General features: G+C 36.9%; 1 protein-coding gene across 1 annotated transcript in view; it reads right to left on the reverse strand.

The window, feature by feature from the left end:
• Positions 1-229: 229 nt before the first annotated feature.
• Positions 230-16,551, reverse strand: part of MOXD1 (monooxygenase DBH like 1) — an 84,446-nt gene continuing 68,124 nt past the window's right edge. The window contains exons 9-12 of the mRNA XM_045865555.3: positions 16,410-16,469; positions 11,516-11,658; positions 900-1,068; positions 230-430 (exon numbers count right to left, since the gene is read on the reverse strand). Of these exons, the coding sequence (XP_045721511.1) occupies positions 230-430; positions 900-1,068; positions 11,516-11,658; positions 16,410-16,469 (573 nt within the window). The remainder of the gene's footprint in view (positions 431-899; positions 1,069-11,515; positions 11,659-16,409; positions 16,470-16,551) is intronic.

The raw sequence follows: 16,551 nt of genomic DNA on the forward strand, positions 1-16,551 counted from the left end.
GACTTTGTCCAAATTGTTAAAAGGTTGTAAGTCAGTCCAGTTTTGCTTTATGGGCAATGGGTACATGTTATCTGACGTATCTGAGCAAAAGAAGAGAACCCAATGGACATCTCTCAGGTAGACAGGGAAGGATGGACGTAGGGAGGCAGGGCGTGTGTGACCGGAAGTTCTCCACAGGCCTCATGCTCACTCTTCATGCCCACAGTGTCTTGAACCCGACACGTTTGGATCACAGGAAGCACCGTCCCCAGGCACAGAATGATGACCACAAGCGTGTGCTGTGCAACATGCTGCTGAGTACCATGAAGCCCACGAGCAGCTCAAGAGAGCGATTTCTGCGCACAGAAGAGGAAGAAGAGGTTCCACACACCGAAGGCTCTGCTTTATACGGTCTTTCCACATGGGGAGGTAATGCGGTCATCCCTTGAATCTGAAAGCCAAAGAGTAGACAATGCCAATGATTGAAGAGAAGGTCTTGCTCAGCTCCCCGACTTGGGCAGGGTGAAAGGGATCGGTGGGAGGGGGTAGCTGCCCAAGGAGTCAACTGTCAGGGGCGTCGGAGCCTTAGGGACTCGGAGGGAGGTGAGGAAGAGAGCCAGAGGCGCCTTTGGGAAGAAGAGATACAAACTCAGCTCTGTTGCTTTTGGAAGCTCTCATCTCATCCTATTCCTGCTTCATTGTGACCTTAGTTGGACAGTCAATCTTCCAGTCAGGAGTGGAATCAGGAGTTTTCGGTCAACGCAAGCAGTTATTGAACAAAGAAATTATCAGACATATCAAAAGACAACTGAAACATTGGACTTATGGATATTTGTCCGTTCCTTAGATTTCTACCTGTTGGGGATTAGGTAAAATGTGACCTCTGGTTTCTCCAAAGATGAAAACAAAGTAGGGCTTACCGACCACTCTGCATTGTCCGTCTTGGAGCATCTCACGTTCACAGGCAAGCTAAGGACAAGCTTGTTGAAGGAAAGACCTTCCTTCTTAGCCCATTTAAACTTATTCATTGCGTCCATGAAAGAAAGGTTTTTATACTGCTTGGGGCTTTTGATAATGAAGGGCCAGGTCCTGAATTTAAAATAACCACAATTAGTCATATTCAGAACAAAAGCATTACATGTCTCCATTACTTTTCAACATTCTAAAATAGACCTCAGACTTGTCCTGTGTTACCACATAGAAAACCTAATGCAAAGGGTTGATTGACTCGTCAGCAATTGCCAGAAGAAACACGCATACAGAGTAAGGAGTCTTTTGAAAAAAATGAAATTCCTTATTTTAGTAGCAGATAGGTACTACTCTTGGATAAATGATTTTGACTCAGAAAGCTTCCCCCAGTTTCACAATTCCTCGCTTATTTGTTTTGTCTCTCCTTAACAATATAGCTGGTACGCATTCCGGTCTGCAGAATTTAACGTTAATGGAGTAATAAAGAAATGTGTTACTGGAAGACATAGAAATTTCAGTTCCATAGAGTTGAAAAGCCTGACCCCTGCTGGCTGCCCTGTTTTGACTTGCCTAAGTGATAATAAATTAAAAAAATCTGAACCTGAACCAGTATTTTTCAAATTTTACTGAGAAAAAAAAATACTCTGCAGAAGATATAGTCTGGTTTCTACTTGCTGCTCTAAAAAAACAAAAACACATTAATGCCCAAAAAAGAAGAAAGAAGAAATCACAGAAGAATGATACAATCTGCTTGAAAAGATATTTCTTGAGTGATGTTTTTCATTAAATGTAAGTTTTATATTATTGATTCCTGAAAAAAGGAAAAGTGTAAGTGTTGGCAGACCACAAAGATTTACCTGAACTAATCCATGGTCCTTCCCGGAGATTATCATGGGCAACCAGTAGGTATTTGGCTCCCATAACATCCCAAGTAGATGTTCCAGGGGTTCCAGTAATTACCTACTAATTAACCCCAAGGAATTTATACTTTTAATATTTGATCTTCACAATTTATTTTTAAAAAATATTTATTAATTTATTTGAGAGAGAGAGAGCGTGCGTGTGCAAGCAGGAACAGGGCTGGGGGGAGCAGAGGGAGAAGGACAAGCAAACTCCTCAATGAGTGGGGAGCCAAACGCAGGGCTCAACCCCATGACCCTAAGACCATGACCTGAGCCAAAACCAAGAGTCTGGCGTTCAACCAACGGAGCCACCCAGACACCCCTACAATTTCTTCATTTATCTATGCCTTTAATTACTCTCACACACACAAGCTACTCAGGCACATTGAATTACTAGCTTTTTAATTAAATTAACCATCCTTTATTGATCTTTTAGAGTTATGAAAATAAATTTTTAATGTCTAAAATAAAATTATTGCCCCCTTACTCTAATAAGTGAAAGAGAGAGAATCTGAAGCTGACTCTACAATGAGCGCAGAGCCTGAGAGGGGCTCACCCCACAGTGAGATCATGACCTGAGCCAAAACCAAGAGTCCCTGGCTCAGCCAACTGAACAACCCAGGCACCCTTACAATGTCCTTTCAAATATGTGGAAAGCTACAGGTAGGTTTTATTAAAAGTTTCAAAATCAAATATTAAGAATAACATTTGCTTTTCAAAGAGATAAGGTGTCCATCTTTAAAAAAAGAAAATCAATTTCATAACCAGTGAGAAATGCTGGAAGGAAATCATCAGCCTGTAAGCCCCTGAACCACCACAAGGTGGCACTGGAATCCGTACTAAAGCGCTAAGGGGGACTAAATTGGCTGCGCTTCCCCCAGCCTTGCTGATGAGTGAGTAATGCATTGTTGTACATAGATGAAATCTTTAAAAAGTTTTGCTGCTATAATAAATCAGTAAACCAGTATTTTTTTTTGTTTTAGATTTCACAGCATAAATTAACAAAAGTGGTATAAACACACTTGTTAATTTACTATAAGTGTATGGAAAAGGATGTAGAAAAAGTTCACATGTTCGGAGACCTCATGACCTAGGGCTGGTGACCTGGGCACGTGGTCCTGAGCCTCTCTGAGATGGCAGCTGGACTCATATTTATTGTCTCCCCTGCATTCCTGCTGACTTTGTTCAGGCCTCTATCTAAATGACATCACACCAATAAACCTCCTACCCCTTCCAGCCTATCCTATACCGCACTTCCAGATTACCCCTGGAAAACAGGGAATGGAGAGACGGAAGGAGGAGAAATCCTAAAAAAGTAAATATTGATCCTGAGTATTTTTCCTTAAAACACTCAGCTTTAAACCAGAAACAGGTAACCTTGAAGGAGCAAGTTCTGCTCTCATGGGGACTGGGAGTTGGTTAGGAATATTGGGAATGGGTTAGAAATTAAAACAGTCTCATTTCTGTACATCTGAGCCGTGTGTAAATGTCTACCCAGATGCATATATAAATAAGAGGGTATTATTTACGAATCACTGTAGTTGATAAAGACAAATTACATTATGACTTAATATTGGTGAGTAATTTTCCTTTGTAAATTTAATTGACAAGTTGATTTAAAAATATATATATAAATGAAATGAACTTAGACTACCCAAAATAATTTTGGAAAAAGAAACAAATGACAAAGTTTTGGGACTTACATGGTCTTATTTCAACACTTATTATAAAACTATGATAACAGAGTGTGATATTAGAGTAAGGCTAAACATGAACATCAGTGAAACAGAATTCAGAGTCCAGAAATAGTCAGTATATGATCCAATGATTTTCAACAAACATTCCAGGGTAATTCAATGGGAAAAAGATAAGGGTTTTTTTTTTTTTTTCATCAAATGGTTCTTGAATAACTTGATATCCATATGAAAAACTGTGAACCTCAGTATTTACCTCAGAACACACATGAAAATTTACTCACCATGGATCATCAATCTAAATATAAAAGCTAAAAACTGTAAACTTTTTAGGGAGGAAAAAATTGTCATAACCTTGGGTAAGCGAAGACTTCCTACACAGCATATCCAAAGCACAAAATAAATAAAAAATGACAAAATGGGCTTCAAAAAAATACCGTTAAAAAATGAAAATGAAAATCTCCACAGACTAGGAGAAATTAGTGTTAAAAATATATCTGACAGAAAGCTTATATCTTTTTTTTTTTAAGATTTTATTTATTTATTTTGAGAGAGAGAGAATGAGAGACAGAGAGCATGAGAGGGAGGAGGGTCAGAGGGAGAAGCAGACTCCCCGCCGAGCAGGGAGCCCGATGCGGGACTCGATCCCGGGACTCCAGCATCAGGACCTGAGCCGAAGGCAGTCGCTTAACCAACTGAGCCACCCAGGCGCCCCCAGAAAGCTTATATCTTAAGTATAAAGAACTCTAAAAATATAAAGAACTCTTACAACTCAATAATAAGAAAACAAGTAACCCAACGAAACAATGGACAAAAATTTGAACAATTAAAAAGGAACATATATAAATGACCAATAAGCATGTGAAAAGAGGATCAACATTGTTAGTCATAAGAGAAATGGAAAATAAAATCACAATAAGATACCACTACATACGCTTAAATAAAATTTAGGACTTCTTATACATTACTGGTAAGAATGTAAAAAGAAACTTCATTTTGGAGAGTATTTTGAGAGTCTGATGAGTTAAACAAATCCAGTGATTCCAGAACTCCATGCTAGTCCAGAAAATGGAAAACATGTCTATACAGAGACTAATATAATACTGTTCATAGCAGCTTTCTTCATAATAGCCAGAGACTGGACACAATCCAAATGTCTTTCAACTGGTGAATCAATAGATGAATTGTGGTGTATCCACACAAGGGAATACTACTCAGCAATAAAAACGAGTAGACTGCCGGTAGAGGTACCCACACAGATGAATCTCCAAAACACCCCGAATCCAAGAAGCCAGGCACAGAAGAGTACATACTGTAGGATCCCATTTTTATAAAACCTAGAAAAGATCGAACTAATGTAGTGCTAGAAAGCAGATTTGCAGTTTCCCAGGGCTCCGTGTGCGAGGTGGGACTGTCTCCACATAGCAGGAGAGAACTTATGGGGGTGATGAAAACGTTCTATATCTTGTCTGTGAAGGGGTGCATTTTGTCATAGGTAAGTTCTACCTCAAGCAATGTGACTTTAGAATAAAATTGTAAAACAGAAATAAAAACATACCAACAAGCCAATGAGAAAAAAGACAACATCATGTCATACACTTGATAATCTAATTGTTAAAGAAGAAAGCCAGGAAATCTGACCTAACAAGGTATAACTGAATCCTTTCAACACTCCAAGAGTAGAGGAACGTTGGGAAGCCCACAGTAAAGTTGTCTCCCTGATAGAAGAGAAGCTTCTGGGCCACAGTAGATTTGACTGCATGACGTAAGGCCTCAGACATTCCTCTATGGAAAGGGATTCAGTCCCAGCCAGTTAGAAAACTTCCGCAGGGGGCCGTCTGGCTGGCTTGGTCTGTGGAGCATGCGACTCTTGACCTCCGGGTTCTGAGTTTGAGCCCCACGTTGGGTGGAAAGATTACTTAAAAAGAAAACCTTTAAAGGGGAGCCTGGGTGGCACAGTAGGTTGAGTGTCTGACCCTTGGTTTCAGCTCAAGTCATGATCTAGGGTCGTGAAATGGAGCCCTGCATCAGGCTCTGTGCTCAGTGCAGAGTCTGCTTAAGACTCTCTCTCCCTCTCCCACTGCCGCTCCCGCACCCTCTCTCTCTCAAATAAATAAATCCTTTAAAAAAAATCTTATAAAAAAAATAAAACTTCCTTGGTAGATTTTCTTAAGAACATCTGAGGAAGGAATAACCCATCCACTGTAATCCAGAGTATACAGTCCCACCTCTATACCTCTATCCCCAGAGCCCTTTACCCTCAAAATACGGTAAAGTGTGTACATAAAATATGTCAGCCAAACCTCAAACTGCAGTGTGCAGAGACAGTGGGCTACTGTCACATTTGTTTAGAAGGTAGACAAGAATTCACCCACATTTTATCAGAGCAAAGGGACGTTTTAGATAGAATTAGCTCAGCATAAGCAAGAAATGACATAACAAGCCCACAAACATAGGGAAAGAAGAAATTATATCACATTTCATGAAAAGAGACAGAAAAAGCTGACTCTAGAAGAAAATATAAACCAATTATACCAGAGAGAATTCTCACAAGTGTTTCATGTGCTAAATTTATTTAATAAGAGCATGGATTTAATTAAACAAGAGCTCACATACAGGAATTTAAAACAACAGAATGAGATGAAAAGGGATGGAGCAGACCAATGGAAATAAATTTAGGATAAAATAAATTTAGCACCAAATAAATTAGAAAAATCAAGGAGCAGAAGAACCCTCCCAAAAAATTGTAAGAAAAAGCACTTGTAAAAAATTCCAACTAGATTAGAAAACACTCGGTAGATATAAGAAAAAAATTTTCCCTATAATAAGTGCTAATCATAATCACAAACAAGACTAAATCCTACCATTTTATATTTTTGCATCATAATGAAAAGAATAAGTGAATATATGTAATGGAAGAATACATTGTGTTTCAGGAAAATTTAACACTGATGTTCAACACTGAAATATGTTCAGTTTAACTTACGAATTCTACAGGTAGATGAAGAATATTACCATTCATCCAAAGAGAGCTCCCAAGGGGAAAAAAATGGTATGGCCCCAAAATGTTATATCCAGCCAAATGCTGTCCAGATATAAATGCAGAAATTCACACACACACAAAAACCAAAACAACAACAACAACAACAAAACAAAACACAGGGCATTTTAAAGCACTTGGAAACCCTTCTTGATGAACCAACTTGGAAATAACATTCTGATGAATCAAATCAAAGAGTCGGAAATGTAGATATCCTGTAAGATTAGGGATTACCACTGAATCTATTAAACTCTAAAAGTTGCATTAAATATTGTGGGAATTTGGTTTGAGAAATAAGTGGGAAAATTTAAAATCTTGAAAATACAAAAATTATAATCTAAGTAATAAATATTTGGAGGTATGGAAAAGGGACATGGGGGGAAATGTGAAAGTATGAATGTCCTCATCTTTTATGATCTGAAGTCGAAACATGTAGTGAAACAAGTGTGTATAACATTTTAATGTCTTTTATAATCTATGTTCTCAACATTTGAGACCCTTTTATGAAATATTACCTCTCATGGCTAAAAACAGTAACAGCAACCACATTTATCTGAAGTTCAACAACTGTTCAGTTTTAGCTTTGTGTTTTATATAAATTTTTTTAAAGATTTATTTATTTATTTGACAGAGAGAGAAAGCACAGGCGGGAAGGGTGGCAGAGAGAGAAGCAGGCTCCCCATAGAGCAGGGAGCCCGACGCGGGACTCGATCCCAGGACCCTGGGATCATGACCTGAGCAGAAGGCAGATGCTTAAGCAACTGAGCCACCCAGGTGCCCCATGTTTTTATATAAATTAAACAAAATTAAGATTTTGTGTTATTTAAAACAGTATACCAAATTATCATCCTTATAACAGCAATCTATTCATCTTTATGGCAATACCCCCACAGAAAGACGTCTGTAATAACATTCAATTAATGTTAGCATTGTTTATTTCTAGCAAAATTTGAGGTGATAGCTTGTGCCTTCTTTTTGAATCCTTTTCTTCTGCATTCCTTAAAGCCCTTATAACAAGCCTGGGGGATTTTTACACAGTATAAACATGAAGTGAGTTTTCTTACAAAGAAAAATATACACACATCCCCTGATTCATTTTTAGAAATGGAACAAATTACATCAAACTTCCCATCACATAAGCCTCCCTGGAGCTACGTAGACAGGGTCGATGTGTGGTGCAGCAAAGAATACAGAATTTATCTAAATGCATGATCTAGTCTGTTTTCTGATCTTTATGAGTCCTTTTGTTTTTCCTTAAGCCCTGCTAGATCTGTAGGAGGCAGAGGGCAATCGCAACCCCTCAAACAGACAGATCCTGAGACAGGATGTAGTTGTCTTTACGTTTCTACCAGCTCCTCCTCTGATCCTAGGATTGTTACAGAATGTTTAAAATAACTTGTGAACCCAACTAATCATTACGTTAAAGGCATGGGATGGGAGAGTAGGGGTTATATATTATAGGATATTCTTCTTGAGTATGGTATCCTGAAACAAAATTCGCAATATTCTCCGCAGTAAAACAGAAAAAAAAAGTCATCCAAGCCATTTCTCTTTCTGATCTTTTAGCCAGTACCTTGTTGGTCTGGCTTTCAATAACATCGATGTCAGTGGGATGAACTCACTTGAAAATCTGATTTAAAGCCTAAACATGAATTTTACAACAGAGGCTCCTTCTCACTTGTATTTTTGAAGAATAAATAAATTTAACCATGTAGTTAAGTGGTTTTATGTGGGCAGTGACATCTCAAAACTGGCCTGGGTCTGGGAAGCAATTCTCCCTGTCTTTGTAAGTAATGAAAAACCCAACTTCAATATTTCCTGGGAGAGACCAAAGGCATGGACTCTAACACAGCTCACTAAAACTTGGGAGTGGAGTGTTTTCAGAGGATTTACACAGGTTGAACACAAAAGAAAATAATTAGGTTGTAGAATACATTTTGAATCATCACCTTATAAAACAAACAGCTTTGAATGTCCACTTGCTTTCAACATGCTCTCAGATTAATTCTTGAATAGGGAAATTTTCCAGTCATTATGTAAAAAAAATATTCTAAAGGGAATAAAAAGGCTACTAAGTCTTAGTTAGGAACAATATTGATGTTTTAAAAACAGGACTATAGGAATGCCTGGGTGGCTCAGTTGGTTAAGCGTCTGCCTTCAGCTCAGGTCATAATCCCAGGGTCCTGGGATCGAGTCCCACATCGGGCTCTCCCTGCTCAGTGGGAAGCTGCTTCTCCCTCTCCCTCTGCCCCTCTCTCTCAAATAAATAAATGAAATCTTTGGAAAAAAAATAAAAACAAGACTAAATCCTAGTGTTTTTAGAATGACATCTTATATACTGTTTTGATATTCATTACCATTTGTATTTTTGCATGTGTAATTATTTATTTTGAATAAAAAGGCAGATATCTATCTCCCTCTCTACATCAGAGACACAACAAACACTTGCTCCTCCATTGATTATGCACCATCTCATGTGGAATAATCTCTGAATCCCTCAGTTTCCATTTCCTCGTCTACAAAATTGGGATTGCAAGTCCTACTCTACCTATTGGAATTGTGTGAAAACAAATTAATTGAAATTATACATACAGAAATACTTTATGAACTACAAATGAATTTACATAAGCATTTTGTTATTTGTATTTTAGTACATACAGACTTCTGGTGTCATTGGGTTGTCTGGGTAGGAACTCACTAGAACATATTTACAGATAGTATAATTTAAAAAGAAGAGCGCACTTAGTTCATCATTTACAATCTCTATAATATTTTGGAATAAAAAGTAGATCATAATCACATGCTACTTCACTGAATGCATTTGACCATATTCTCATGACGTGTTTTTTAATCCTCTCCTTAAACATAGCCCCTCAAAAATCTACGTGTACCTTTCACCTAATTATATCAGTCTCTTTCATTAGAAAATTCTTCCTTATATTAAAACAAAATCTATGCCCCAAAATTTCCACCAGCCATCCTAATTCTTCTTTGTGGTGTTGCTAAGAATGAATAAAATCCTTTTATCTACGTTGACCTTAATATATCCAAAACACAACTTTCCATTTCTGCTTCAAATATGTTTCCCTATAGCACTCACACATCACCATTTTCTCTTTCCTCTTCTTTTTCCCTCATCACCTCCCTGAGATGGCGTCAACCAGTGGGTCCAGCATGTGCTACCATGAGAAGGTAACCTGCTTGTAACTGTTTCTCATCAGCTCGACTGCCACCCCCTTGGTCCCAGACACATTCATCTCACAACTCAACACAACTCAACATTGCGATCACAACAGTCTCCTGGTTGGTGGTTTGTTTTTCCAGTCTGGTGCTCCTAGAGTCTTTTCTCAATTCAGTGGCCAAATCAACTTTGTTTCTATCCTACAATGGCCTCTCTTTGCACTTAAAACCCAAAGTCCTTATGTCGCCTATAAAGTCCTACGTGAACTTTATGTCGCCTATAACATCCCTCTTGCTGTCAGACCTCCTCACTTACCCTCTACCATATTTCACCCTGTTCCAGCCACACTCGCCTTCTTGCTGTTCTTTGAACACACTATGTTCATACCCACCCTCGGGTCATTACATTGGCTCTTCTCTCTGCAAAGAGTACACTTTATATCTTTCCATGGCTAGCTTCTCATCACTTAGGTCTCTGCTCAAACATCACCTCCTGCCATGGACTGAATGTTTATATCCCCCCCTAAAATTCATATGTTGAAATCTTAACACTCAAGGTGATGGTATTATGAGCTGGGGCCTTATCCCCTCATGCGATTAGCGCCCTCATAAAAGCAGCTTGAGAAAGCTCCCTCTTACCCTCTGCCATGTGAGGTTGCGGTTAGAAGACTCTATGAGAAAGTGAGTCCTCACCAGACACTGAATCCACTGGCATCTTGATCTGGGACTTCTCAGCCTCCAGACTGTGAGCAATAAATTTCTGTTGTTTATAAGTTACTGTGTCTATGGTACTATGTTACAGCAGCCGGGACAGACTAAGAGACCTTCCCAGGGAGGCATTTACCACCCTACTGACAACAGCTACATACTTTCTTCACTGTCTTATTTTCATAACATTTACTAATACCTGAAATTTTATTTTTATATTGTTTCTTACCCCTCCCCCACTCTAGAATATAATCCCAAGAGGGCAGAAATAATATATATCTTGTTTGTTATTTTATCTTGAGTAGTTTCTATGATGTGCAATTGTGCAGAGCGAGTGAACATAGTAGTCCTGAGAATTCCATCCTTAGAAATGCTTGTTTGGAAGGCTGGACTTTGGCGGGCATCAGCGAACCTAAGTAGTAAACAATTTCCCATACTGATATAAAACTTTCTCTAAATAGTGACTCACTGTGCCTCGACTATTTGGACAAACAATGCAATTTATGTTGACCATCTGCTTTCCTTCTAGGAGTCTAGATTTTAGTACTCACTAGGTAGAGGACACCTATATAACCAGCACTCAATAAAAACTCTGGGTGCTGAGTCTCTAATGAGTATCTCTCACTGACAACACTTCGTGCATGTTGTCATACTTCGATGCTAGTAGACTTAAGTACATTCTATGTGATTCCACAGGAGAGGCCTCTTGGACACTTGTACTGGGTTATCTCTGGACTTGGCCCATGTGCCTTTTCCTTTTGTTATTTTTGCTTTGTGTTCTTTCTCTGTAATAAATATTAGCCATGGATACAATAATAGGCTGAATCCTTTAGGTCCTCTTAGAAAAATCACTGAACCTGGTGGGAGTCTTGGGGACCCTGGACACACCAACCAAGAAGCTCACCTTGTCATCCCAGCTAAAAATAAGTAAACTGAACAAGACTTAAAGGAATTCCATAACGTGGTGATAAATCGAAAATGAAAATGAATCCCATCCTTCTCTGAAGTATACGACCCCACTATGAAATCCGTTTACTACTTACGTGACTGGCCTGTAGATCTCCTTAACACCAATGAACTGAAGTTGTTCCATGATGTCTGGAATACTTGCACATCGAGTAAGATTAATTCTTGGGTAATAAAGAAGATATGACAGACACATTTCATTTCTGGTGCTTAATCCTCCCTGAAAATGGAGATATTTTATTTAGAAAAGTTTATGTTCCACCAACTCTGACACGTAGAGCACACAGGCCACCAAAGTCATACAGTTCCATCCAATATTGAAATGTAATAAATCTGAAAGCTGAGTAATAATAACCTGAGTGACAATTTGGTTTTTAAAGAGGTAGAGACACATTAAAAAATTAATAGAATGATTTCCATCTCTTAAAAGTTGCCTTTCTTAAACAACCTAATAATTTCTGTCAAGTTCTGTTCGTATGATGTAAACTCCTCACCACAGTGAACATTTGAGAGGATTATGGGGATGTTTGGTTAACATGATACCAATCAGTCGGGTTGATGGAATCTTTGCCTGAATGCACTGAATTTTCTATAATCTTGTTGTCATATATAAACATCAGAAGACACATACCACAGAGAAGTCAGAGTTCACATTTTAAATCAAGGTAGTAAATTAGCTACTGAAAGTAAAAAGATCAAAGCTCCTCAGGAGAACAGAATCTAGAACTGTTACAACATATTATCTACAGTGTTGAATTTTCAACACTGATCTGCACTCAGAAAATAAAAAAGTTACCAGCAGAAAATGATTGTGAGAAGCTACAGATGCTGCATTTAGCAAAAACTTAGAAAGAGATAAAAATATGTTTAAAAAGCTAAAGAAAGATGCTCAAGTAATTAAAGGCAAATATGTCAAAAATGAGTAAACAAATAGAGAATGATACCAGAGAAAGAAAACATAAAAAAGAAGAAAATAGAAATTCTAGAGTTAAATGTTACCGTCATTGAATAAAAAATTCTCAGGATGAGTTTAACAGCAGATTTGAGATGGCAGAAGAATCAGTGACCTTGAAGATAGAACAATAGAAATTTTCCAATCCGAAAAACAGAGAAAGAAAAAAAAACACTAAAGAAAGTGAAAATATTCCAGAAAATACCTCAAAATACGATATTAAATGTTCCAACATATATGCAATTAGAGTTCCAGAATGAGAAGGAAGATAGAAAAGGATAGAAAAAATATTTGAAAAAATAATGGCTGAAATCTTCCTAAATTTAGTGAAAAACACTTACAGACCCAAGAAGCTCAACAAATACCAAATATAAATATGAAGAGAGCCATACCTAGACACATCATAGTCATGTAGCTGAAAGCCAAAGACAAAGAGAAAATCTTGAAAGCAGTAAGAAAAAAAGGACACATCACATGCAGGGGAACAATGATACAAATGAGAGCTGACATTTCATCATAAGTGATGGAAGTAACAAAAAGATATTGGGATTACATATTTAAGGGCTGCAGGGAAAAAAAAATCAACCAAGAATTCTGTATCCAGCCAATGATCTGTTCTTCAAAAAATGACGGTGCAAAACTTGGCAGTATTGTTCATAGTTCTAAATTAATGCAGTGGCTAAAATGCAATGATTTTACAAATTGCAAAACACAATGTTTTGCACTTGATGAGCAAAGCAGGATTGGCAAAGGGAGAAGCTGATTTACAAATGAGGTTACAAGTGATGCCTCAGTAAAAATAATATTTAATTTATCCTTCAGCTGGGATGGCTATTTGGAGTGGTACTAAATTGTAGGAAGGGAGCCGGGCATTTGTATCTTCCCATGAACCAGTCATCGGCTGCTGGCTGCCCCACTGCAGGGAGCATAACTTCAAGTGGGGCATTCCCTGACACCAAGGGCAATGCCCAGTGAATGACATGGTTATGAGTTATCATCTGGTATTTTCAGTGGTTGGGTTTTAGCTGTGCTGGCCCTGAAGAGGGACAGTATCCAGGCAGACCACCAAAATATCCCCTAAAATAATAAAGTATGATGTCTGAGGTAAAATATTTCATGCAAACAAAATCATATATAAGGCATGAGACAAATAAAGCCAACACCAATGGACTAACTGTCCTCTGTGCTCATTTTTAATTCTCCTCTTCCCCATCCTAATTGAAGATGAGGATTATTTTACTATTTGATTTATCATTCTATTGCTTTTCAAGCCCTTTACATTCCATTTATTGACGTATGTATGCATCCCTAAATGACATTTTCATTTTGTATGGTCTACTTTAGATACATGACATCATACCTATGCCTATGGTCGGCTGCAAACTTGCCATTTTTGTTCTTCCGATACATTCGTGTTAACATATGTGGCTTTCGTTCATTAATTTTCACAGATATATACTATAAATATATTCTATGGACATATTATATTGTATTTATTTGTTCTCTTTTTGATAAATAGTTGAACTGTTTCCAGCTTTGTGTTCCTGTGTTGTTACATGCTACTATGAATATTTTACATATTTTCTCCTGGAACCCTTCCTGCAAAAGGAACCTTAAGGTGAAATCCACACAGGAATGGAACTGGGTAGAGCATCTATGAATCTCCAACTTTACCAGATGATGTCATACTTTTCCCCAAGGTGGTTTTATAAATTTACATTTAGCTGTGTGTGAGGACTCCAGTCTTAGAACATTGGAATTGCAATTTTAAATATTGCCAAACTGATGGGTATAAAATATCTCCTTCTGGTTTAAATTTGCATGATCCTGATTTCAAATGAAATTTCATTTCATCCTTTCATATGTTTATTATCTATTTGGGCTTTTATTTCCGTGAAACGTTTGTGTCTATTGCTCTTTTTCTATGGTCTATTTGTTTTACATTACTGATTTATGAAATTTCTTTTATATGCTGGATACTAATGCTTTATTAATCCATGTGTTGCATTTTTTTTTTTCAGTTTAAAACTTGTCTTTTCACTTACTTAATAGTGCTTTTTGGCAACCAAAAGATTTCAGGTAGTCAAATTCATCAATCTTTTATAGTTCGTGCTTTTTATGTTTTAAGTTCTTACTACCCCCAACATCATAAAAATATATTCATATGTTTTTCTCCCAATTGCTTTAAGATTTTGCTTTTCACATTTAAATATTTAATCTACCTGTGACTTGTTTGTGTATTGTATACCCAGTTGTGCTAGTATTCTTTAATGGAAAGTCCATTCTTTCCCACTTAAATGGTTACGGTGTCTGTTCTAAACCAAGTTTCTGTATAGGGGGTTTGTAGGTCAGTCTCCAAGATTCCTATTACGTACCTCTATTCTAACTCTGGACCCAAATACACTATCGATCACCATGGCTTTAAAATAAGCCTTCATATCCAGTAGCTTGTCTCCATTTTTTACTTTGTAGTAGTGTCTTGCCCATTATTAACCCTTTGCTCTTCTATGTAGATTTCAGAATCTATTTGCTCCATATAAAACCTAAAACTGTAAAATTTTTAGAAATATGAAAAAATAAGAGAAAATCTTCACAGCTATGACTAGGCAAAGATGTCTTAGTTAGGATACCAGAACCTCAAGTCATAAAATCTCTCTGAATTTTTTTTTACTGAAATTATATCAAATTTATAGGCCAATTTCAATAGAAGGATTATCTTTATTTTATGGAACCTTTCTATCCATGAACACAGTATCTCTTCATTTCTTTAGGTGCACTATAAAGTTTTGCAAATAAAGATTTATAAGTTTTTCCCCATGGAGATCAAGCACATCTAATGTTAGATTTTATTTCTATAGAACTTAGAGTTTTAAAATGCATTTTCTTGAGATAGTTTCTTAACTATTCCTAGTTTATAAAATGTATTTATATATTTAGTATTTATGCTAAAATACAGTTAGTTTTAGATATCAATTTTGAGGAGGTTTTTGATGTAGAAAATTATAATATCTGTGAATAATGTGTTTTGCTTCTTTGCTTCTTCCTTTGTGATCCATATGTCTCATTTTTTTCCTTTTCCAGTACAATGTTGAATGCAAATGATAATACATATCTTTGTCTTCCTTCTGATATTAAAGCAATACTTCTAATACCCAAGTAGTTTGATATTTGCTACAGATTTTCATAGCTAAGCTTTATCTGGCTAAGACAATTATCTCCTATTCCTAGTTTATAAAATGGTCTTTTTTTATTACTCACTTAAATCTTATGAAGGCTTTTTTTCTACCCCTATTGACCTGATCACATGTCTTTTTCCTTCAATCTCTTAATGTAGAATGGTATTAATATATTTTCTATTTTAAACCAATTTACATTCCTTAGCTAAGCCCAAACTGGTCCTAACATTACATTTTTTCCCTATCATTACATTTATATATAATGCTGGATTTATCCATCAAAGATATTTCCATCAGGTGCATGTTGTTGACCTCTTTCATACTGTCATTATCAAGTTTTAGTATTAAGATTATGCTAACTTCATAAAATGAGTTGGTGGGAGGTATTCCCTGGGAGAAACTATGTAAAGCATGAATGGTCTATTTCTTGAGTGTTTGTCAGGACTCCTCAGTAAATCTGCTGGACCAAATTTCTCTTTGGGTCAGAATGCAATTCATTCTTCCTTTTGAAGTTCTTGATTCATCTAAGTCTAGACTCAAGCAGTTGGTCACTTGCAACCACAAGTCTTTAATTAATACGATTTGGCGAGAAAAAGCTAAATGACTAGGATAGCTTTTCATGAAAGGGTTAATAAATTATACCGCAAATTTGCTGTAGAATCATTAGTTAATCTGATAAAATGCTAAAATAGCTCTGATTTCACTTTTGTGATGTTTCTTGCTCAAGATGTTCAGGAATTTTGCCTCCAAAATGGGAATGCTTTTTGCTTTTTCTCCTCTAAAATCAAAGTTTATTCGTCTTTCTCCATAAATGAATTTTAATAATCATAAAAATTTTCTTACCCAAGTCATCCGGGATCTATCTTTTGTGTTGTAACGACACTCAGTAATTAGATTATCTCCCTAGAACATAAAAATGAAAGCTTTCAGATTGGAGTTTGAGGCTGTTTTATTTATCTAATACGTTTGTAGGCCAATAGTTTTA

The sequence above is a fragment of the Mirounga angustirostris genome, unplaced genomic scaffold (genome assembly GCF_029215605.1).
Source record: "Mirounga angustirostris isolate CCGP_5_RB_7025 unplaced genomic scaffold, mMirAng1.0.hap1 SCAF_8, whole genome shotgun sequence".
NCBI lineage: Eukaryota > Metazoa > Chordata > Mammalia > Carnivora > Phocidae > Mirounga > Mirounga angustirostris.